General features: G+C 40.2%; 4 protein-coding genes across 5 annotated transcripts in view; 3 read left to right on the forward strand and 1 right to left on the reverse strand.

Annotated features, from left to right (window-relative positions):
• The window catches only part of LOC129099295 (leucine-rich repeat-containing G-protein coupled receptor 6), a 35,761-nt gene extending 29,436 nt beyond the window's left edge, over window positions 1-6,325 (forward strand). Inside the window, exons 8-18 of the mRNA XM_054608490.1 lie at window positions 249-320; window positions 474-545; window positions 934-1,002; window positions 1,384-1,455; window positions 1,776-1,841; window positions 1,968-2,039; window positions 2,462-2,533; window positions 3,074-3,199; window positions 4,027-4,181; window positions 4,795-4,875; window positions 5,022-6,325. Coding sequence (XP_054464465.1) covers window positions 249-320; window positions 474-545; window positions 934-1,002; window positions 1,384-1,455; window positions 1,776-1,841; window positions 1,968-2,039; window positions 2,462-2,533; window positions 3,074-3,199; window positions 4,027-4,181; window positions 4,795-4,875; window positions 5,022-6,265 — 2,101 coding nt within the window. The 3' untranslated portion in view covers window positions 6,266-6,325. The remainder of the gene's footprint in view (window positions 1-248; window positions 321-473; window positions 546-933; window positions 1,003-1,383; window positions 1,456-1,775; window positions 1,842-1,967; window positions 2,040-2,461; window positions 2,534-3,073; window positions 3,200-4,026; window positions 4,182-4,794; window positions 4,876-5,021) is intronic.
• A 1,118-nt stretch (window positions 6,326-7,443) lies between these two features.
• On the reverse strand, window positions 7,444-11,073 carry ube2t (ubiquitin-conjugating enzyme E2T (putative)). Its single transcript, XM_054608515.1, has 8 exons — window positions 10,903-11,073; window positions 9,903-10,091; window positions 9,596-9,705; window positions 9,105-9,174; window positions 8,900-9,005; window positions 8,692-8,790; window positions 8,184-8,267; window positions 7,444-7,767 (listed from the first exon to the last, which is right to left on the reverse strand). The coding sequence occupies exons 3-8, from the start codon at window positions 9,702-9,704 to the stop codon at window positions 7,651-7,653; spliced, it is 585 nt and encodes a 194-aa protein (XP_054464490.1). The 5' UTR covers window position 9,705; window positions 9,903-10,091; window positions 10,903-11,073; the 3' UTR covers window positions 7,444-7,650.
• Window positions 11,074-11,336: 263 nt separating this feature from the next.
• On the forward strand, window positions 11,337-17,816 carry etv7 (ETS variant transcription factor 7). Of its 2 annotated transcripts, XM_054608499.1 has the most exons (9): window positions 11,337-11,553; window positions 11,841-11,988; window positions 12,125-12,289; window positions 12,377-12,553; window positions 14,346-14,477; window positions 14,595-14,738; window positions 15,292-15,434; window positions 15,575-15,675; window positions 15,773-17,816. In XM_054608499.1, the coding sequence occupies exons 1-9, from the start codon at window positions 11,521-11,523 to the stop codon at window positions 15,942-15,944; spliced, it is 1,215 nt and encodes a 404-aa protein (XP_054464474.1). In that variant the 5' UTR covers window positions 11,337-11,520; the 3' UTR covers window positions 15,945-17,816. The 2 variants fall into 2 exon arrangements, with proteins under 2 accessions (XP_054464474.1, XP_054464475.1); XM_054608500.1 differs by lacking the exon at window positions 14,346-14,477 and having other exon boundaries at window positions 15,773-17,815.
• A 75-nt stretch (window positions 17,817-17,891) lies between these two features.
• Window positions 17,892-18,728, forward strand: pnpla1 (patatin-like phospholipase domain containing 1; the record flags this gene model as incomplete). Its single annotated transcript, XM_054608693.1, has 4 exons — window positions 17,892-18,027; window positions 18,109-18,341; window positions 18,447-18,512; window positions 18,597-18,728. Coding segments are annotated over exons 1-4 (567 nt in total), but the record flags the coding sequence as incomplete, so codon positions are not given.
• Between the last annotated feature and the right edge of the window lie 5,653 nt (window positions 18,729-24,381).

Below are 24,381 nucleotides of genomic sequence, written 5' to 3' on the forward strand. Positions count from 1 at the left end.
ACACGCACACAAACCATGTTTTCCCTCGGCCTCAGCAGATGTTCTACGGCGTGCATATGTGACACAGATACAGCATATGTGTGCGTGTTTACATCTCATTTATCCAAAAATGCTTTTCAGCTGTGCACTGGCAGGTGCAACACTCGGACATATGACTTGCCTCTCGGCCTTCCAAACTCACACACACATTCACAAAATCAGAAACATATTGATAAACTCTCTGGCTAACTATGTTTTTATATTTGCAGGGGCTTCCATAACAACAATATCAAAGCCATCCCTGAGAGGGCCTTCGTGGGAAACCCTCAGCTCCAAACCATGTGAGCTTATTACTTAATGCTACGATGTGCACATATTCTGTTGAATAAACACAGGATTGCCATTTCATGTCAACGTCATGTTCAGTGCAACTCCTTCCTAAACACAAATTAATCAAAATATGTCAGAATTAATTTTCTCTTTCCTTCTTGCAGTCATTTCTATGAAAACCCCATCCAGTTTGTGGGAAAGTCCGCATTCCAGTTCTTACCTAAGTTGCACACACTGTAAGTATGCGGTCAGTAGGAACCATTCCAGTGTGTTAGCCCAAACACTGTTTAAATCATCCTCTGTCCCTCGCAGTGAGAGTTGAGTGGACATGTGTAATGGCCTACTGAATGATGTTGTGTTAGTGTATTGCTGTGCTCTGCGCTGATGTGGTGAAGAGAGTGTGTTGTAAGAACATGGTGAATGGTGTGACTTATGATGTCTTATGAGACAGCCAAAACAGCCTGTGTTGATGTTGGCGGAAAGGTTTGATGGCTAAAATGAGCTGTTAGACAAAGTCTGGGTATGCGTGTGGCTGTGTGTGTTAGAGAGAGAGAGAGAGCAAGAGACAGAGAAAGAGAGAGAGATTTTTCTCTTTTTTTACACTTTTTCCCCTTGTACTTGCAGTTCTCTTAATGGGGCAACCCAGATTCAAGAGTTTCCCGATCTGAAAGGAACCACCAGCCTGGAAATTTTGTAAGTGTCTCTTTTATCCCCATAATCACACGCATAGTATTATTTCATCTAGTGGGGATTCTTTGCATACAATAGCAAAGAATCTGAGAATAGAGAGATACAATCCTAGGAGTCCAAATACATGAGGGAAAAAAGTGGAGACAGATACGGATAAGCAGAAAGAAAAAAAGAGAGAATATGTACGTTTTAGGGTTCTAGGAGAGAAAGGGACAGTACAGGACACTCAGAAAAGGGAAGGGTAAGCAAGTTATGGCAGCCAGAGACAGGTTTGGCAAACCTACACAGCTTTCTGTCAGACCAAGTTAGCCTCGCAGGACTGGGGAATCCTTTCGCTTGCTTGAACTTCAACAATGATCAGAGGATTCTCCTTTTTTTCTATAGGACGCTGACTCGGGCCGGTCTCTCAACTCTCCCTCTGGATCTGTGTGAGCAGCTGCCTCGCCTCAGAGTGCTGTGAGTATACACACAAATGGGAGGGGAGGGGGGTGGAGAGGTACAAAAACTGATACACAAAACCCAACTGTGGAGATTTGTGCCACCAAGCAATCATTTGTACAATCACTGTGCTATGAAATCCAATCCCCCCCAGAATGCACACACACACACACACAACACCCCCAAAAATTACAGTCCTGCTATATTGCCTTGCTCACAGAGTCTACTGTTAACTCAAATTATTATGTTCCCCCCCCCGTTATTTCCCACGCTATAAATCCACAGCTGGTCACTGTGTTTATATGGGCTTTGTGTGTATGCTTTATGTTTTGTTGTAGGGAGCTTTCTTACAACCAGATCGAAGATCTGCCCAGTTTTTACCAATGCTCTGCACTGCAAGAGATGTGAGTTCAACACCCATCACAAAAGCACACACATATGCATCAAAATCAACATTTGAATCTGTTTACCTGCACTTCTTCCATTATTTTCATGTCTCATGTTGCCATCTATGTATTTTTTCTCATCAGAGGGCTTCAGCATAACCAAATCAGGAGGATAGAGTCAAGCACCTTCCAGCAGCTCACCTCTCTAAGAGCACTGTAAGTCAACCCTGTTCACATTCATCGTCTAGATCAGTGGTTACCAACATTGGAATCAGGACCCCACCAATGGGTCTCAAGATATCTTAGGTTTCAACAGATGATTAACAGGAAAGGAAAAACCTTATTTTTCTACACAATATTAGTTTTTTTCCATGCTAATTACATGATAGTTTTACTTCTAAAAAATATCTTGATAAAACAATCTGTAGAGAGAAAATCAATCCTAGTATGATGAGATGTTTCAAGAAGACATTGGTTCATTTCAAGGGGTCATAAGCCGAAAAGGTTGGGAAGCATGGGTCAGGATAAAACTATGGAGACCTATGACCTATTACTGACATCTAGTGGTGATGAAGATACAATACTTATAGTGTAATAATTCATTTCTGTCCATTTCACTTTCCTTTGACTTATTTCAGTGATCTGAGCTGTAATATGATCGAGTGGATCCATCTGGATGCCTTCACCTCGCTCCACTCTTTGATCAAACTGTGAGTAAACATGGATACATTTTGATCATTAAGTCTCTTCTCCCTTTAATCTGATCCTTCTGAAGTGTCACTCTCCTCCCCTAGAAGGCATGCCGAGTTTGTGCATCTTTAATTAAAGTTAAGCCCTGCGTCAGAGCCTTCCCTTTAAACAAACACTCCATACTTGACTGTGTGTGCCACAGACAATGTGTTGTCTTTGGCTGAGTCGACAGAGAACACTGATATGCATTTATTGTTTGAACCCCCCGATGTGGCCAGAAGATTCATCTCAGGTCATGCCAATACAAACTGCTTCATTGTGTGAAGTATGCATAGCTAAACAAGCAGATACACTACATCTGATACAAAGTGTTATCTGAAGGGAATCTGATAGAGCCTTGTCTGACCGGTTTAAAATATCTATGAGAAAGGGCCTTTTTGTTAAGGATGACCCTTGGCAATATGTGAAAAGAAAACCCATGTTGTAAAGACTTACTTGGCCTGATCTGACACCCATCCTCTTCTGTTTCTCTCTCAATTTCTAATCCATAATAATCTCAGGGACCTCACTGAAAACCGTCTCAGCTCAGTGCCTGTTGCAGGTTTGGGGGGTCTCACCCATCTCAAGCTGAGGGGGAACACTGAACTATACGAGGCCTTCAGTCCTGATTACTTCCCCCGTATGAGGTAACACACACACACACACACACACACACACACACACACACACACACACACACACACACACACACACACACACACACACACAAAAACACACAACATCATGCAATTATTATTTTTTCTCTGACTCAATGTTTCTTTAGAATTTTGTTTCTCATCATAAACTTACATAAAATGACAATTTACCCAGGTGTGTAACCTGTGGCTGTAATGAACAAAGAATCACTTCCCATCCCTATAATTATCCTCCCTCTCGCAATTTTCTATTAACATCTTCAATATACCAAAAGCAGCCATGGTTGACAATGCACTAATTACTCCCTTCAAGCCATTCCTGAACTGAACTTCAACAATGAGAAAGCATTTGTCAGCAGCAAGTTTATTCTTGTTACAAAGATCCCTGAAGGCCTGGAAAGGTGTATTGAAAATGGAGAGGGAGCTTCAAAGATATAGGAGATGGCAGGCGATCAAGTGGCAATGTCATTACTGTAGATAATCATCCAAAACAGAACTACTGAGAGAGAGCCAATTCAAACGCATTGTACATGCAGAGTAAATATCAGCAGTCATCTGATCTAATCCTCAGAAAACGTAGATTACGGGTGATTTTGCTTGATTTTTTTCATATGTACTCAATAACAGATTCATAATCAGTTGAGGATGCTTTGAAGCAATGTAAATATCCAACATTGTACGAAAAAGCTAAGCTAGCTATCCTAAAGCTCACATTAAATTGAATAAGTGCAGCTTTCTTTTTTGCCCTTGTTAAACCATATGATGTAGCATTGCTTTTACTGATCTATTGTCAATAATGTTTCATCTTTCGGTTGCAGGGTAATAGAGATGCCTTACGCCTACCAGTGCTGTGTGTATGGTTCCTGTGATAGCTACAAGCCAGTCGGCCAGTGGGACACAGAGCAGAGCAACACTGACGAGGACCTACACAAGAGGACTGTGGCCATGTACCCCATCCACGCTGACACACACTGTAAGAAAGCCCTCCATTACAATATCTGTGTGAGCATATACTGTATATGCAGTATACCACACATGTTACACACCTGGGACAGAGGGGTAAAGTTATAGACAGAAATCTGAGCCCCATATGTGTGTGCTCATTGCCGATCTATTGACACAAGCCCACTTGAAACATGTCAGAGCCTCGCTGAAACCACAGCTACCTGGCAGCTGACACACACTCACGCTTGAGCAGCAAGGCATGAAATATAAACATCAATAAAGCAAAATTAAGCCGAAATTAAAACCATTATACCAACACCATTAAAGCCAAAAAAAGTGCTGGGTGTACCAAAAGATACAATAACAAAAGATGATTAAACCATGACGTATCGCTGATTAAAATTTATTCGCCTATAATTGTAAGAAAAACAGTCATGATATTCAAATTTCATGCAAGTGCCAATTATGTTGTACAAATATTCATTTTTTTTATTTCATTGCAAAGGAATGTTAAATCACCTCCTCTATTGCACCAATCCCATGAATCCAGTGCCACACCCAAACTAACATGCATATGCTGCGTATATGTACACACGCAGAATTAGCCATCACAAAATAACTCTGACAATGCTTTGTTCCAGATGACCCTGACCTGGAGGAGTTCCAACTAGAAATAGAGGAATCCAAACTACAGACCAGTGTCCAATGCACGCCCACTCCAGGTAACCTAAATTACACATTCAGTTTGAAGGTCAGGCTTTTATCAACTGGCTTGCAGATTGATTTGTCACTACACTTTAAGGAAGTTGATGCATGACTGCACCATGTACAGTTCGTTTATTTACACTTGATGATTTGTGTGCTGCAGGTCCTTTCCGTCCCTGTGACTCTCTGCTGGGCAGCTGGCTGGTTCGTGTGGGCTTGTGGTCCATCTCCTTCGTGTCTCTCCTGGGGAACTCCCTCCTGCTCCTCTCCCTCTTCGGCTCACCCGGCTACCTGTCACCCCTCCGCTTCACTGTGGCCTGCATGGGTGCTTCCAACCTGCTAACGGGTGTGTGTACATGCACCCTGGCCCTCGTGGACGCTCTGACCCTGGGAGAGTTTGGTCACCACGGTGCCCGCTGGGAGGGGGGTCCTGGTTGCCAAGCGACGGGATGGGTCTGGGTGTTTGCGTCCGAAGCTAGCGTGTTGCTGCTGACTCTGGCAGCTGTGCAGTGCGGCGTGAGCGTGACGTGTGCCCGGGCCTTTGGGAAGTCCCCATCTCTTGGGAGTGTGCGTACATGTGCACTTTTCTGCCTCACTCTCTCCCTCACTCTTGCTTCTCTCCCACTGGTAGGAGTTGGGGAGTACGGGTCCTCACCTTTCTGCCTTCCCTCACCGCTGCCACCTCCATCCTCTAAACTACCATCCTCCCTTGGCTTCCCCTTGGCGCTCATTATGATGAACACCCTGTGCTTGCTTATAGTCACAGGCTCATACATTCGCCTCTACTGGGAGTTACTCAGGGGAGAGTGTGAGGGCCTGTGGGACTGCGCTATGATTAAACATGTTGCCTGGCTAATATTCACCAATGGCCTCCTCTATGTACCAGTAGCTTTTCTCTCTCTCTGCTCCCTGCTGGGTCTCCTCTCTCTGGGCGAGGAGGTGCTTAAATCAGTCCTGCTGCTTCTCCAGCCCCTGCCAGCCTGCCTCAACCCCCTCCTCTTCCTACTTTTTACACGAGACCACACCCAGTTCTTCTTCTGGCCTCACCCCAAAGCGCGTCCACAGCTACGCAGGGACCGCACACTGGACTCGCTGGTTTCTGTGGAGACCGAAAAAAGCTCCTGCTCTGATTCGTCAAGTACACTTGCTGATGCTGACGCCCATTACAGTGGGGGGTCGTCTCTCCAACCCCGACTGGATCTGATCAGGTTTTCCCACTGCTCCTCTACTTCTTCAGTTCCTCTCATCCCTTGCCAGATTCCCACAGCCAGAGATAGAGACAGGGTGACAGAAGGAGGGAGCCTGAACGACGAGGAATGTCTCAAGAGTTTAGATCAAGATGTGATTCATAACACTTGCACCCTTTATCACTCAACCATGAGTCCTTCTCTCACCTCTCATCCATGAGCCTCCAAGCTAACTGGGACAAATAGCTGGAACACTATGGACACTAAAGGACCATCATCGAACCACAGCTGCAAGACCCGCTCTGGGTTATCAACCCTCAAGAACCTCAGAATGAGTCCACACAGAGACTGTAGAGGACTCTAGAGAATTATATGAGAACATTAAAGTGCCTTCTGAAAATGGTTATTGCAACTAAAAGTTTGCCAAGTAAAAACTATTAAAGGAAACACCCAACTACAACATGTCTGTTAAAATAAACGACAATTTCAGACACTACCCAGTGGACTGCTTGAGTCATGGACTCACATGACAAAAAGAAAGCTCAAACAAAAGCTGTTATCTACATGGAATATCTAAGCGTCAGATAAATCAATGGTTAAGCCAGGGGGAATTAAGGTAGAACCGGTAGAATTTTAAGTGTAAATGATGTTTTTCCAATATGTGATCATGACACATGCAGCTTAGAGGTTACAGATTGTTTGGTTATATTTTAAGTGGAGTTATCTTATTATTTTCTTTAATATAAGTTCTATGCTATTGCTAAGGTCTGTTTCAAAGAAAGGGAGTCATTATCAGACACACCAGGACATCTTTTACCAGAGTAAGCTACCATTTTTCATTCACAGAATTGTTATAGTCAAATGTTTCTCTGCAACTGCGTAATATCTGTTATGAGGAAGTTATTCTTTGTGGCAGCAAAATGCAACAGATTCATACAGTTTACATGTTTTTTTTACCCAAATATGCAAATCTGCCCAATATGAGGCAAGCAGTTATCCAGACTGAATGGGATATAGCTATCTTTCTACAGACATTAGAGTAGGCTAGCAATATGTACATACAATGTAACTACCTCTGAACTAGCATGGTATTGACTCACTACAGCCTTATGATGTTTGTCTCCCTTTTTATATGATAAACAGCAAATATATAATTTTATATATTAAGAAATAAATCCTTAGTTTGTAAAAAAAAAAAACTTGCTATTTAGGATGTACATACTTTGTATAAAACCTGTAAGCATATGTTTGAATAAAATGATTATCTTCATACTGTATATACCATCAACCACTCCGCTTCTGCTACTACTGTGAAACACACCAGCACACATCACAATAAGCTTGTCATACATTACATTAGTTCTATCAATTAGTGTTAAAATAAACTTTATTTTCACGACACAAACATAAAAAAGTATACAATACAATATAAATATATTATTATATTATATTATTTCTTGAATAGGAAAAGGAATACATTTAAAGTGAAATTAAGTAGGTTTTAGCGCTAAATTAAAAGTAATATCATACTCTTTACAAGCAGGTGTATAAGGAATGTTTGATCTGGAGAGGAGAGACCTGTGGCTCTTACAAGCAAGATGGAAACTACACACAGGTTTTCTTTGGTGGCTCCACTGCCTCCTGGTCTGTCCCGAGAGCCTCTCTTTTGCGGGATGAAGCTTTCTGATCTGGAGTATTTTCTTTGTTGCCCTCCACGACTCCCTAAACAATGACGATTACAAACTATTTTAGACAATGACATACATCACATTGACAGGATATGCTCCCCCAAATCCCAAAACTGAAAATTATTAAATGGAGAGGTCACATTTGAATATAAATCAAACACTCTGCATCACTTTGTTGTAAGTCAATATTAAGTTAGTAGACAACATTCTACAGAGGAACAACAGCACCCCCTTGTGGGAAAAATATAACACTACGTAGAGTCAGTTCCATGACAGACAGTACAGTGCTGTGGAACAAGTGACAATAATCATGTCACCCACTAAGAATAATGGATCCTACCCAAGGTCAGTATGTTATGTAATTAAAAACGCTAAAGAGGAAATGTGTCTCAATCATGAACAACAGTAAATGTATTACAACTGTTTCACCCATAAATCAGAAAGACTTACCTTGTTCTTCTGAACGGCATGTTCTTGTGTCCACTTCCTGGCCTTTTCCGTAAACAGCTGTTTGTTGTATTTGAACTCTGACGACTGCATTCAAAAAATGTAAGCGTCTCTTTAAATGTGTATACGGCAGAGATACACAATTGATCACAGTGTTACAATTCAAATGCTTTCCACTGAAATTTTAAAAAACGCAAGGCTGAATTTTTGTGAGAAAATGTAAAGGTGTTTCAGACTGATATCTAAACTGTTAGCTGTTAATAACTTTTATTTTGGGCTTTGTATAAAAAAAATGCATGTTAAAAAAAGTAAGTCAGGTGCAAAATTGAAGGATAGGGTTATTTAGTTTAGTCATACTAATCTTAAAAAAAAATTGTTGTACTGTTACATATACATATTTGTATTAGAGTACTCACAAAAACAAATAACACCACCAGTGTGATTGAGTTTCAAAATGATGCTAGTCCAACAGAGTAAAATATCTGTGAATGCGAGATAATGTGTGACTCACTACATCAGCCATGAGAGGGTCATCTGGATTGGGGTCAGTCATGAGGAGCTGAATGGAGGTGAGGACTGTGGAGATGTTTAGGGATGGCCTCCAGGCACCCTTAATAATAGTAATACAAAACAATAATAAAAATCTGACTGTGGACAAACAAAACCAGATAATGGATGTGATTTCTATAACAGCTTCATTTTTGGTTGGTAAATCCAACCTTTGGTGGGAGTTTGAGGGCATCATGGCAGATCCGTCCTGAATTGTCGATGTTTGGGTGGTAGATGGGGGTCAAGAATCGCATTTTGGGAGGTTCAAACGGGTACCTATGAGAGGAAAACAGCAGGTCAGTAATACTAGACTGCAGCAAGTGTCTAAAAAGGTGAAAATGAGAGATCAATGCTAACGCCTGGAGGAAAAAGTACCTTTCTGGGACATTGATCTCCAAGGAGAAGAGTCCACCTTCATATGGAGTCCCTGTTCCACCCACTATCTCTGTAAACCAGAGGAAGTATATAAAACAATGATCAGGTAAACTAAACACATATGTAGCTTGTCATATATATATATATTATATTATATATATATTATATTTATATATATATATATATATTATATTTATATATATATATATATATATATATATATATATATATAATAATAATAATAATAATAATAATAATAATAATAATAATAATAATAATAATAATCAATCCTTTATTAGTCCCACAATGGGGAAATTACAAACTCTGCATTTAACCCATCCCGGAGGAGCAGTGGGCTGCTAAGAAGCGCCCGGGGAGCAACTTGGGGTTGGGTGTCTTGCTCAAGGACACCTCGATGTTGACTGTAGAGGGGTTTGAACCACCAACCTCTATGTGGCAAATAGTTGAGAACAGTCTCTGAGAGTACTTACGGGCCCGGAGCTCGTCTATCCGTTCCTCGGTCTGCCAGCATGTTATCCCGGGAGGAGGCTCGGTGCTCAGCATCTGAAGTTCACGCTTCAAACGGGAAGTCCTCTGCATCCTGCTCCGGGGAGATGGAGGAACGGGATTTGATTAATACTAGCTACATAAACAAAGTATTGACATTGGATCCTCGTGTATTTATGTAGCGTTTTGACCTGTCAGACCGGTTAAATCACGACGTCTTTGTTATTCTAATAACCGCAACTTAGTCGAAACAATATGTTATTTACTCGATATTTAATGAAAATCACTTACCTTGCTCCGGTTTCAGCAGCTGTCGTCCACTGAACAGTCGCTGTTATAGCTCAACTTCAAAACACCGAGAACAGCCGTTTGTTTTGTATTTCCCTCCGGTTCTTCTTCTTCTTCTTCTTCTTCTTCTTCTTAAATGTTTGTTGGCGGCTGGCAAACCAGCTCAGAGCTGCATTACCGCCAACAGCAGGACTGGAGGTGGGAAAAATAAAAAGATAAAACTATTTTAGCTATTGTTTCTTTTAAAGACTTGATGATATGACAATATTTTGCAATACATAGATGTTTTCCAGTGTCATTATCATCCCATTAGCCCTGCCTTACTGACTGTGCACATGTCATAATGAATATCTATTAGTGCTTTCCAGATGAAACGTGTAGGTCTACATGCTTCATTCTGGCTGTTTATTTGGCCATAATATCCACCTGCTGCTCATGTTCCTCTACACCAACAGGAACCCCAAAGAAGCATGTAGCTTGCTTAATTTCCATACTCTACATTATAAGGAATATATAAATGATGATCTGACAGAACTTGTGGTTTTTAGGGTTGAAAAACTATGACTAGAAACACAGAGTCTGAAATATTGGTACACATAGTGCAGAATACTGGAAGTTGTTCAGACTTGTCCTTCAATATTGTCTGTCATTGCAACACCAATCCACCCACAACTTATGAAATGTGTCTCATTACGTACCCAGCAGTCTGTTAAAACGCTCGTGCCAGGATGTGTATCATATTGCCCCTTTAGATTAAAATGTGAGGGGTCTGATGTAATATTAACAGCCACAGAAAACATTATTTTAAACCGAAAACTGTACATTTTACAGCAACAGGGTTCTAACAGTATGCCCAGTCCAGCCCTTGTTCTGGTTCTCCTGTGACTCCATATAAAGGCTAATAATAAAACCATTTACTACATGCATAGTCTTCGCTTAAATATAAGGTTGCTGATAATACTTTTATTTTATGATGGTTTTGTATACTTCTTCTTCCGCTTACCTAGTTCGTCTCTCAGAAGTGTGCTCCTCCTGTCCATAATAAACTCAGCCGCTGTAGTGTTTTGGTCTTCGTCCTGCAAATCAGTAAGAGGAGGAGGAGGAGGAGGAGGAGCGACTATTTCTGCTTTATGGGCGCACGCGCTTCTCTGTTCTGTAGTTTGTCTTTCACTTATCCACACTCACTCTGTTTTCTAATCACACAATAATTGTCCATCAAGAGATTAAAAATCCCTAAAGCTCTTTTTTTATTTTTTATTATCTCATACTTAAAATATATAAAATGTAATGTATGCAACGCCCTATGCATATGCTGCTGGATCGCACTCTTATAAAGTGCAGTCAAATGTTGCTGGAAGTGCCTATGCTTTCTCCACTCAGCCTATTTTGCACACACCCCCTGCAAGGATTATGTTTCTTTCGTTTTCATTTCCCGGAAGAGTCGAATGTGAAAATAGTTGGGAGTTTTACTTATACAAGTTGTATATTCTCTCTTCATTTAATATGGAGTTTGGGGAGGTTTGACATGGAGTGTATTTCATTTATCGGACGAGTTATTGGCATTTTATTAAGGAGATCATCCAATATTTTCGTACAGTGGAACAGATAGAAGGACATTTCCATGGAGAACATATCACCGCCACGTTTTGTCAAGGTAAGTTAAGGTCACATATGAGCATACCGTTAAACAGTGTGTTGTCTTGAAAAAGCAGGAGGGTTTTTTTGACAGCTTTTAATTTTATTCTATGGCCAGCTGCTAAGGCTGCTGAACATGTTAACTTTTAAAAAGGTTTAATCACTCTGCATTGCTGTTTCTGTACTGCCACTAATTGGTGTAAAGTGCACTAAGAGGTGTGTGTGTGTGTGTGTGTGTGTGTGTGTGTGTGTGTGTGTGTGTGTGTGTGTGTGTGTGTGTGTGTGTGTGTGTGGATGTTTTTTCAGCAAGAAAACAGAGAATACAGTCCTCCATCCATAATGCATGGAAGGCAGGTTAACATTCCTCTCAGTGTGCATCATTCCCCCCCTAACCAGCATCCCTTGATCAGTCCTCCCACACATGAAGACCTGTGGCATCTACCTGGACAACTTCGTGAGTCAAACTCTTTTACCTGGAAGAAGTACCACTCTATCAATAACATGCAGCAAAGTAGATGCAGCCACCATAACTAAAGTACAAACGCCTCCTGTAATAGTTTGTTTTTGGGTTTTGTGCATCTGTTTTCTAGGAATAAACCCATCACTGTGGGACAAGGAGGATGTTGGCCACTGGCTCCACTGGGCTCAGAGGGAGTATTCACTGCGTCGGCCTGAAAAGGGACGCTTTGAGATGAACGGGCGAGCTCTGTGCCTGCTCACCAAGGAAGACTTCAGACGCCGCTGCCCCAGCTCGGGTACAAATAAGTGTGCATGCTTCTGCAGAGTATGCTTGCTGGTTTTAAGGTGTTTTTTCATATGCACCCCCTTTTTTTTTTCTACAGGCGATGTTCTGTATGAGATCCTACAGTGTGTGAAACAGCAAAGGAGGGCTGTTGTCCCTGACCCCCCAAATCCGTCTCCCTCCCTGGAAACTGGACCCATTCAGAACCCAGTCAGCTGCCAGACACCCCCTCCGAGTGTCCAATCGCCTCAGCCTCCAACAGTCAATGTCATCCAAGGTCAACTTCTTCATTTTTAAACACATAGCCTACAGAATCAGTTCTCAGTAACTCTCAGTATAGTCAAACACATTGCAGGGAAGAAATGAGCAAGACAATATAGAAATAGACATAAAGCTATACTAAGATATCAAGACAAAAAATATATAATTAAACTTGTAGGTGCTAAAAATGGAATTCAGAGCACATTTATTGAATCCGCTCTCAACGTGGTGACAGCTGAGCCGGCGTCAGGCAGCAAACATAGCTAACAGCATTTACAGTGCAAACAAATGCAACAGTGTTTACCTAGGGGGCCGGCTGTGGCGTAGTGGAGAGCAAGGTAGTTCTCCAATCAGAGGGTCGGTGGTTCGATACCCGGCTTCAGCAGTCGATGTGTCCTTGGGCAAGACACTTAACCCCAAGTTGCTCCCGAAGGCTTGCCATCGGTGTGGACTGGATGTTGCATGAATGTTAGTTAGAGCCTGATGGTGGCACCTTGCATGGTAGCCTGTCATCAGTGTGTGAATGGGTGAATGATATGTAATATACTACTGATTGTAAGTCGCTTTGGATAAAAGCGTCTGCTAAGTGACTGTAATGTAATGTAATGTAGGGGGGATCAGGGGCTCAGGACAACGTATATTAGCAGTAACAGCACAGAACAGAGCGTCTAGTAAGTTAGCAGTCTCAGAATCATTTTCACTCGATTTTGATTTTGGAGTGAAAAAATGGCAGAAAATGTATAGTTCTGCTAGCGAATGGGGCAAAACAGAAAAACTAACATACATTTACTTGCATGCTTGGGAGCAAAGCAAAGAGATTTAAATTTTACACAAGGAGAACAACTTCAGACTCTGCTCAGGTAGACATTACTCCTATAATCTTTATATTGCAAATAGTTATTTGCTGCTGCATTAATGCTGTGAATAACAAATTGAGCACCTTTAAACATATAGCTATAATATACAGGAAAGATCTGGACAACAATATTGAGTTCAGATTGTTATGTAGCCAACTGTATGCAGAGTGCATGGCAGTACAAAGAACACACATGCATTTTTATTACACAGACAAAGCTGATTGTTTGAGTTAATGATGTATCAAATCAAACTTGTTTTCCTGGTTAGATTGTGGGTGTGATTGGCCTACTTCCTGATCAGCATGAGCAAACACATCATGCAGGAATTCACTTTCTTATTCCCAAAATTCAAAACCCTGACAAATGCATGCTCACCCTCAATCCATTTGACCGGCAGGTTGATGGTTCATGCCCTGCATTTAAAAAATGATATAACAGTACAATGAATGATTCTTAATCTGAAAACAGCCATTTCCGGGTGCTAAATTGTTGTAAGCAGCATTTTAATGTTGTTAATGGTCGAGATGTCAAGTCCCACCACACTATGATGTTACAGAAGGTATAGTTTAATAAACTGCAATGCATCATATATAGTGTGCGTACAGGTCCTGAGTAAATTTACTTTGTTACTTGATAGTTCTGGTGCACACAAGTTTGCCTCTAAATTTGCTTTGTTTACATAGCCAGGCCACCCAAGCATGTAGGTAAAAAAAGGTGCTTTCCATTTTAAGAAGTAAGTTGTGTGCCAGTGGGTGTGTGCCGTGATTACTTGGAATCCAATGAATTTACAATTCCAGTCCAAAACAATGACTTTGTGCCACATACTGTATGTAGTGACATTTGTGTTGTACATTGACTTTTGGTATACATATTAATGTTAAATATGAAACCTCTTGTCAACTACTTTTGCTTTCAGTTTAGCTCACAGTTCCCCATATTCCTCTTTCGCAGTTTCCCTCGCTTTGACAACTGCAGTGTCGACAGCTGTTGCAACAACTGTGAGAAGCCAGTCTGAGTGCATGTCACCTCTCAGAGATCGTCCATTGATAATTTGTTCTTACCCTGCTCTACTCACACATTCTAGTGGGTATCACAGACAATATCATAAACACAGTGTCCTGCAGTTATTATTTGCTGCGATGTCTGACTTTGTGTTCTTTTCTCTTTGTTTCTCTGTATCTTTCCTTCTCTCTCTATTAGATGGATCAGCAGCTGTCTCTGCATTGCCCCACAACCAAGTTCAGTGTCTTCCCCAAACAGAGAGTGTCATCCAGGAGCCTATCAACCTGTCCAGTCGAGAGAAGCCTAGGAGCCCACTCCACAAAGTCAACGGTCGTATTCCAGGTAACTTAACTTATTAATAGTTGTCCTGTAGTATTCACCCGGATAATAAACATTAACATATGTATTTCGTTCTTGAGGAGGTGCACAGCTATGTTAAATGTTGCAAATCGTTTTATAAACTCTCATAATCAAGTTTGACCCCTAGGTGGCAGAAAAACTCCTAGACACATGTCTGATACTCTATGTTTTCAGAGCAAATGAGATGCTCATCCTGTCAAATGAAATGGGTTTGTCCGATATTTTGCTGCAACATACTTCTTTAGCCACATTTTCACTTCAGTGGTTTTCTATGTCTATCTGGTTTTGTCTGTGAGGCAGAGGCAAAAAGCAACACACACCAGAGTCATATTATTGTCTTCAACATCTAAAATACTGCTTAACAGTGACAAGCTAATAGATGCATGCATGCTAAGATATGAACAAGGCTTTGGAGTTGTATTTTAAGTTAATTAATCCTTTATATTATGGATAATTAATAGAGCTTAAAATACCAATAATGTATGATAATAATACAAGTTTGTATGTGTCTTATTGCTGTTCTAATCATTGCCAGAGTGCAGACTGCTGTGGGATTATGTGTATCAGCTTCTGTGTGATGACCGCTACCAAGAATACATCCGATGGCAAGATCAGGACAACCTGGTGTTCAGGGTGGTCGACCCCAACGGACTTGCACGTCTCTGGGGAAACCACAAGGTGAGCAGCCAGGCCTGTGTGGTACATCTTACAGGGAAAATGAACATAGAGGTGGAGAGACAAAACAGCAAAAACAGAAAATGGTAGCAGAGTAAATGTTTTAACACAGGCCTTTGATGATGCTCGGTCTCTTTCTACAGAACCGAGACAATATGACCTATGAGAAAATGTCCCGGGCTTTGCGACACTACTACAAGCTCAACATCATCAAAAAGGAGCGAGGACAAAAACTCCTCTTCAGGTCTCTGCCCCTTTGTCCTTGTGTCATTATCCCTCTGGCTTTTCCCCACAACTACACATTAATTTATTGTTATTGCCTCTTCTCTTCCTCCCCTCAGGTTTCTGAAACTCCCACAGGACACCAAGAAACCACAGGCTGACCCAGTCGAGTCCCCAGAACACACTCCACCTCAGGACGAGGACTTTCCAGACAGCAGTCCTTCACATGAGTTCAGTGAGGACCATTTTGAAGTTTCCCCTGATCATGCTTCGCCACAGCATCCAACATAGCAAACAAAACTATCTATTAAAGTCCTAAATACATGTAGAATAGAACAACACAAATTATTACAGAATAGAATGGAGATATGTGTTTAGAAAATTACCCATGCGTGTACAGGTTTAACAAATGCGTTTTTGAGTGTATTCTTTAGGAATAATTGCACTTTGATATTGCTTTTCATTTTGCTGTGAATCAATGTATGTATCACTGTGATCTGAACGAACACTAATAGACGAGGAAATTTGTGAAAGTAATCCCATCAATATTCAAACAGCCAAATGAACTTCATAACTAAGATTTATCAGGCTTGCTCAACATAATAACAATACAAATAATGCTCTTGTTTCATATACTATATAGGTATTGCAGATTGTTTTAACGGTAAATAGAATGAGACAGGGTGGAGCGTTCAAATTTATTGTGTTGTGGGTTAAATAACAGTGTGTACAGTGTGAAATAATTAATTGCCAATGTTTTTCAGCTTACAATAGTATTAAGTATTGCATATTTTGTTTGCCCTGGGGTGTTCGCAGACTGTGAATGCATGAATAAAAATATTTATAATATCACTGTCTCATCTAGAGCAACATAGATCTGTATATAATGCATGTTTGTATTCTGTTAAATTAATGTGTTGCAGGTGTATTCTAATGGCGTGAGTGGCAATATTTTATGAACTCTTTTCTCATTAATTCTCTGCCACCTGCAAAACATATATGTGCAGCACATTTTTCAAATGCTAACAATATAAAAACATATACAAAACAGAATACTGGCAAATACCAAGCATTTATGCAGTATCCATATTTAAATATATACAAAATCTAAGCAGAATATTTACTATAAATTTAAATAATAATCATTCCAAACACTTCAGCTGAAAGCCTACCAAGGTGTCCTGTATTTAGTCAAAACAGACAAAAGGGACCTCTTCAGAATGGTTTTGTTTAAAACATGGATCAAGGAGGGCAGGTTTGGTGGGGAAAGAGGAGTGGCAGGGCCATAATTATTGCCCATGTTGTAAACCATGCCCTCTCTTTAAGAGTACAGTTTGAGAGAGTCGTTTCAGGAATTAGTTTTTTTGTTCAACACTTTATTTTGCACAAGTAAATTACTATAATCAAGGAAATATTTACATATTTAGTACAGTCAATAAAGTGAAAAAGTGTTATTCGCCTTCTATAATAAAATACTAATTTATATGAAAAATCATTAAAACTTACGAGATAAAATTTTATCATTTAATGTGATGCTCCCTATTGTCAGTGTGTTTTTAAGTCAGTGTGTTATGAGTGACAATGCATCCTTGCTGAGTGAGAACTGTTGCCAGTGTTATGGTCGAACAAGCTTATGTTGAGACATGTCTGAAGTGTTTTGGTGGTTTGAGTGAGTTTTGGAGCTGAGATTAACTGTTTGGCCAAGATGCATGTTTGTAATGCAGACTGTATGAAGAGCTTTGAAAAAGTGTCTTCAACATTGATGCTTGTTAGCGGGTGAAAAAATCTGTAACAATTACAATGCGGCAGTTGTCCTTTTAAAAACCCATTACTGTAAAATCCTACATTTTCCTAATAAAAGAAGTGGCCTTGTCAAATATGTTTATTTAGTGGTATCCAATAGAAACCTGCCAACGTCTTAGTAATGAGGACAAAAAGTAATGAGAGCGTTGTATGTTGTATGTATCACATGGCCATGACCAATATAGTATGTCTAATTGAGATTGGTTTAAAAACACTGATTGTGAAACCGTCACCCACTTTCCACTGGATAACTCAGCTCAGCCTGCTTTCAAGAAGTAAAGGAATTTTTGCCACAGATATATTGCTTTGAACCAGCTACGACTTAAAACATTTAAATTGAGAATTAAAATCCTTTAGAAAATGGTGTCTGGTTGTGTGTCTGGTTGTCATTTTCGTAAATTTCCTCCTTCCATCTCCTTCTCTGGATCTGGATTCATGGCCACCTACCAGTTAGGAGTTGCCCAGTGCTTCCTAACTTATGCACCTTGGATACTGAGCACAGCACCTTGTGTTCTCGGTGCATCTGCAGGGTCTCTGGTAGCAGCTGCTGTAGTCTGTGAAATGAGCATGAGTAAGTGACTTTATCTTTCTTCTAAATCCACTTTTGTTGCATGTGATCACAGTTTCTAACTCAATGTCTTCTATTTTACAGTTACTATGCGGGATGAGATGCTGTATTTTGCCAAGCAGATGAAGGCTTTTACATTTGGACCGTTTAATCCCTCCATCAATGTCCTCCACTGGTTGGAGCGTATTTTACACAAAAATCTTCCTTCTGATGCGCACAAACTGGCCAATGGGCGTCTTTTTGTGTCTATGACACGCCTGAGTGATGGCAAGCATATTGTAACATCCGAGTTCCAGTCCAAAGCGGATGTAGTGCAGGCAAGTTGACCCTGCAGATTCACACCCTAATGATTTTTAGGAAACCTGAGCAGGTTAGAAGCTGAAAAGGAATTATTTCCATTTCTATTCCCATGTTTTCTGTAGGCTTTACTATGCAGCTGCTTTGTGCCCGTGTACTGCGGTATGCTGCCTCCATCCTTCAAAGGAGAAGTGAGTGATCGATAGCCTTTTCACTTAGTCACCTTGAGCCAATTGTCTGATCTGTACCATAATGTAGATGATCTTATCTCACAGTATTACGTGGATGGGGGTTTCAGCACCATGCAGCCAGTGCAGCTTGCACCCTACAGTCATACGCTGACGGTGTCTCCATTCTCTGGAGAGATAGACATCTGTCCCGCCGACACACCATGCATGTGGGACGTGGTGGTGGGTGGCAGCACCTTGAAGGGTAACATGGCTAACAGCATCAGGATCCTAAATGCTCTCTACCCCATGGCTTTAGAGGTAAGACCCATTCCTCAACATGTTTCAAAATGAGGACCGGGAAATGTGTTTGAGATGTGTTTTTTGCTACATAATGACACTATATAATAACGTGTGAATATATCCGTCAGCCTTAATGTTTCAGTTAATTCTTGATCTGCGAATCATAAGAAGGATGACCCTTTCCTACACATATGTTGATTAATCATTGTCAATTTAGAGTATGTGTCCTACAATAACACTGTGAAGGATCATTTTGTAACACTTTAATTTGTGCCCTTTAGACTCTGGAACAAGCCTACCACAGCGGCTACAAGGATGCTATTCATTTCCTTCTGAGCAATGGTGAGTCGACAGGGCAAAAGCCTGCACAATAAGGCCAAAGATAGTCCACTGTTAGAAAGACCACTTGGATAATAAGCCTGTCTACAGTATTAAAAGTTATGTTTGCATCGTTCTGATAGTAACTAGTTACTTTGTGACGTCGTTGGAGCTGCCACGCTCGGGACAAATGCGTACCTTGAGCCATCTATAACCACCTGGTTCCCTGCAGACTTCATTTCCTTTATAGATAGGCTACTGTATAGTTAAGTAACCTGCAAACTGTATCTGACCAACTTTCTTTATTCCTCTTTACGTCTTTTCTTTGTTTTCAGATATTGTTTCGTATTTGATGATACACAAAGAGCCCCAAGGCCTACTTAACTGTAACCAAACATGGATGAATCTGGAGACCATAGAGGAAAAGGAGGAGATGAAGGTGGAAAAGGAGGCTGCACTGACATCTTTTAGAACTAATGGACATATGCAGAGGGACAGCTCTTCCAAGGAGGAATTGACAAGAAATCTACAAACTAAAGAACCTCTTCTCCATTTTGACATGATAAAGAATGGTATGGCTAGCACACACACACACACACACACACACACACACACGCACACGCACACGCACCAGACAGCGTTTCACAGCCTGCTCTGATTTATTGTCCAGAAAAAAGAAAATCAAGTTAGAATGGGTCTGTATGTTTGTGTGTAATATGTAATCTGTATGTAAATATATATTTTGCAATCCACTAAAGCAATAAGTTAAAAATAGCTGGCACTAGAATATGTCAGTTACAGCATGTCTCATTCATTTCAGAATTAAGGCATTAGAAAAACATTCAGATTGTAACACTAAGCCTTTGTGAACATTTGTTTTTCAGTTCTGCTGGGCAACATGGTGACCTATCTGAGCATGTTTGGACTCCCTGCAGTAATCTTATCCCACCTACTCCTACCTATCACGCTGTTGTTTTACGCACTACAGAGTAGGCACAGGTAATAAATACACTGATTACACAGTAGCCAACATAACATAGACAAAAATACAACAATTAGTGAGGACAATGAGGTTGTCATGTCTTCTTGTGCTTTTAACAAAAAATGCAATGAGAAGGAACAATCTTTGTTTTCTCAGTTTTAGAAATTCAGTTTCACATTTTGGGAATTGTACTTTTTAAGAAAGAATTAGAAGAGACGATTATTACCAATCTCATATTTTGTTTGCGCCGAATAGCTGAACTTTTTGTCCAGACAGTGACAGGCTAACTATTTCCCCCTGTTTCCAGTCTTTATGTTGAGCTAAGCTAACTGGCTGCTAGCTGTAGCTTCATATTAAACAAACAGATGTAGTGGTATCAATCCTTGCATCAATTCTCAGCAAGCAAGCAAATAAGCATTGTCCCAATATGTTGAACTAATAGTTTAAGACGAGTCTAGAGGAATCCATGCATTTATACCGACTAATCCATACCTATTCAACCCACATCCTACTAGGTCATCGTTATGTATCTAATATTGAATGGCAGACTTCCATTTAAGCCTAACAATTATAGGCCAATTTCTAATCTGTCAGTTTTGGCTAAGATTTTGGAATATCTTATAAGTAACTAATTAAAAGAGTTTATATCAAGCATTGGAATTCTCAAAGACTACAGTCTAGTGTTGGAGAAAAAAACCTGTCATGGCCAATCTCATTTGTTGTACAGTATTTCAGTGAGTCTTTATTTCTCTCTCACAGACTGGAGTCGTTGTTCTGGCAGGCGCCATATTTGGGGTTCTGGGCTTGGCAGGGCATGAGACATTTTACATTCTTCTTTCTCAACGCATGTGTCGGTACCGTCAAGAAGAACATAGAAGACCGGTAATACTGCTCCCTTAGTTGAATTTTTCTTCTGGAAATTATATTTGATGCTTTCTGAATTACACCTTATTTATTTTACTAGAGCTTTTTGAGATCAGTTGTTGCATACTGTATACTGATATTTTCTTTATAACATCTCATGATCCAACTTGATTCGATTAAACTTGACTGGATTCATCTCGTCTTAGGGTGATGCCCACCATCCTACTGTTGCAGTGGCTGATTACAGTGCAGAATGAGGCTCCATAGAGGCACACTACTCCTCGTTATAACTTTCTTGCTTCTGCCCATTGAGAAGATGTTGTTCCCATTCACAGGGTAAAAAAAACTGAAATGACGGTATATATAGAGAGAGCCGCTGACTTCCTTTTTTTAGTTCACCAAGCAGACATGTAAACACTATCTTCTTTGTATAGCTGGTCACTTGTTTTTGTAAAGTTAAGCTTTTTATAGTACATGTTGCCATTTATGAAAGCAATGAAATGTGTCGAAGGTTGACTTTTGTTTGATTTAAGGGGCTTTATTTTATATGTGATGACCCCTCCAATCCACTAGGTTGCCCTGTGTCCTATTTGCTAGCTCTTCTTTATCGTACATGATCTGGTTGTCACTAGCTTCATCAGCCAGACCTGGGATGCTGTAGTCGAGGGGATAAATGCTCCCTACCTTCCCACAGAGTTCTCTCTTTCTTAGCTGACAGGGCTACTGTTTGGTTTTGTTTGCTTCAGACATCTTCAGACATCCACACAAGCTTACACTACTGAGTACCGACTTTCCATGTTTGTTCTGTTCTTTTTGGTTACTTTGTAAATAAATTTGTATTTATTACTTCACGTCTGGTCTCCTATTTTTGTTCCAGCCTTTGAGCCGGAATGCAACATATCTAAAATGTTAAAATTTTTCTAATCTTCCGTTTCCCTCTTCCGACCTCCACTAAGGCCTGGTAGTAGTGGTAATTTCACAATCAACATTGTAATGGACATTGGTAGAATAGTTGAAGTACATAAGCTAATCAAACAGACATCAAATAACATATGACAGAAAAACTTTAATGAGCATAACTCATGACCAACCTATTGTAATTTCTGTTACCAACAGAAAAACTCATTTCTGACAGGAGAAATGGCGTGAGTGGTTCATCTGCTGATTTTCGTGAAAAAACTATCCATTAATCGCATTAGTTGTCTGGTTTTAGTGGAACATTGCAGACAAAAATACTTTCAGTTTAAGTCAAGTTGTGAGTTAAGCTCCAGGGCGATCATCTAGAGTGTTCCTAATTTCAATTTCTCATGAGAGGTGACAAACAGTCCTGTGATGTGCTGTTTGAACACTGCACTCTTTCTCTCCTTGTCCCTTGAGCGAAAAACCATTCACTACTTCACTGCTACTGTTCATTGATTTGATATTCAGTCTTTTGTAATGTTCTCATTTCCTTTTTAGGAAGTGGCTTTGAGGTCAGCTAGGAATTCTGACAAATAACGATAATGTTAGATTGTTATGACACTTATGATGTTGTAGGAACAGAAACCATTAACTTCCTTTTATCTTCACTGTAACCAAGATCTTTTGGAATCATATAGACTGCACATGAATAAATGGGGCTCGACTTATCTTGTAAAATGTATTTATTTATTTTTGTTGTAAGCATATCGGTTATCCTTAACCCAGCATATGTGTGCTGCTGTTTCAATTTCAGAAACCTTTAGCAATCAGTCAAGGCCATCACTGAACTTAACAACATGCTGTACATGTAGATACAGACTGCTGCTCTATAAGACAGTTTTCTTTAGGCCTTCTGCAGCTCATTCTGACCAACAACAAAAAAACAGAAAGCTTACCCGAACCCATGACATCATGAAATCTAATTCATATTTATCTTGGTGACTCATATAGTGACTGTATTAACTTTCGATTTAATAGTTCTTTATTCAAAAATAGGAAGTGGCTGGTTTTTCTGCCATAAATATACTCTTTTGAGAAATGCAGGAAGGTAAATTAAACTGCTGTCACTGTTAAATCAAGGGGAAGGTCCAAAAACAATCTTAACGCTGTGCAGGACCCTGCTTCTTTTGATCTCAGATTAAATATATGATTCGGCCCCCCTCCTCACCTCAATAACATTTTACACAGTCCCTAATTTAAATTGGCTTCCTCTCTTTCATATCTCTTCTCATTTCCCAATTAAAACAATTGAACTAACTTCTTGATGATGCTCACAATAAATGTTTGGACATCTGAAATGCCATTTCATAAAACAGCTACAAGATTAAGCATTTGTGTATCACAACCAGCTGGACTAGAATGTAACTAGTGCTGTGATACCAGAAAGTCTACAGGATCTCTTAGCTAAACTGGTCCTGGAGAGTACACATCAAACCAACGTTAAATACAAGAACACTAGTTCAGTTTGTACATTTTCCCCCGCTGCCACTTAAAGCCAGTTATTTTTTAGATGAATAAACCATGTTATCATCTTGCATTGATTATTTACAAGTCTAGAAATGCACTTTTGAATCATTTTGTTGTTGAACGCTTTAGTAGCTGAAAGATGAGTAACTGTAAATGCATTCTGGATCTGTTTTAATCAGCTGTTAGCAAAGATAATAGTTTTTCTTTTGAGCACAATTCCACCACATTCACAAAAGTATTTTAAAAGTATTTTCACGGCTTTTTCTATGCCTTTATTACCAAAAGATATAGAGACATCACAAGAATTTTGGAAGATGTCCCTCGGTCAGACATAAACTAGAGACATTGCAATTCATGATGTCTTTACCCCTAAGCTACACCAAATACACTCCCATGATCAGCTAATCCACCTTTCACACTCCTGCCTGAATGGTAACATGTGTTGTTGCAGAGCCGGAAAATACCATTTGATATCTGTGCTCCATGTCCTTTTCATACTGATGTCCTGTTACCTGCGGATAGATCCTCTTATATAATGAGTGCGGATGGGTCATACGGATTACACACACATCTGCTGCTGTCCTACACCAGCCACTGAGTCAGCCGGAAACCAGATGGCTTTGTAAAGACAGACAGGAGACACAGTGTGGTGTCTGTGCAGCTGAAACATGCACCGGTTCATACATTCAGGATATGCAAAAAACGATTCTATTAATTAAAAAAACATTCAACTCTTCTCCCCTCCTCCTGGAATATCAAGGGCCATCACAATTTGATTTGTGGAAATGACTGGGATTGCTAAAATTAGATCACATTCTGCTCTCTGTCTCTCTCTGGTGATGATACCTCTATTTCACTAATCCGCCTTGCAACAGGGTGAACAGAGCGCATTTAGGCGATGTGACGGCACATGAGCAGACTGACATTTGGTTGTCATAGTTTTTGATTCTTATATAAAAAGTGTGGGTAGCTCTGTTTGAGGGAGAGCAGAGGAGGGAC

Source organism: Anoplopoma fimbria, chromosome 12 (assembly GCF_027596085.1).
Source record: "Anoplopoma fimbria isolate UVic2021 breed Golden Eagle Sablefish chromosome 12, Afim_UVic_2022, whole genome shotgun sequence".
Classification (NCBI taxonomy): Eukaryota; Metazoa; Chordata; class Actinopteri; order Perciformes; family Anoplopomatidae; genus Anoplopoma; species Anoplopoma fimbria.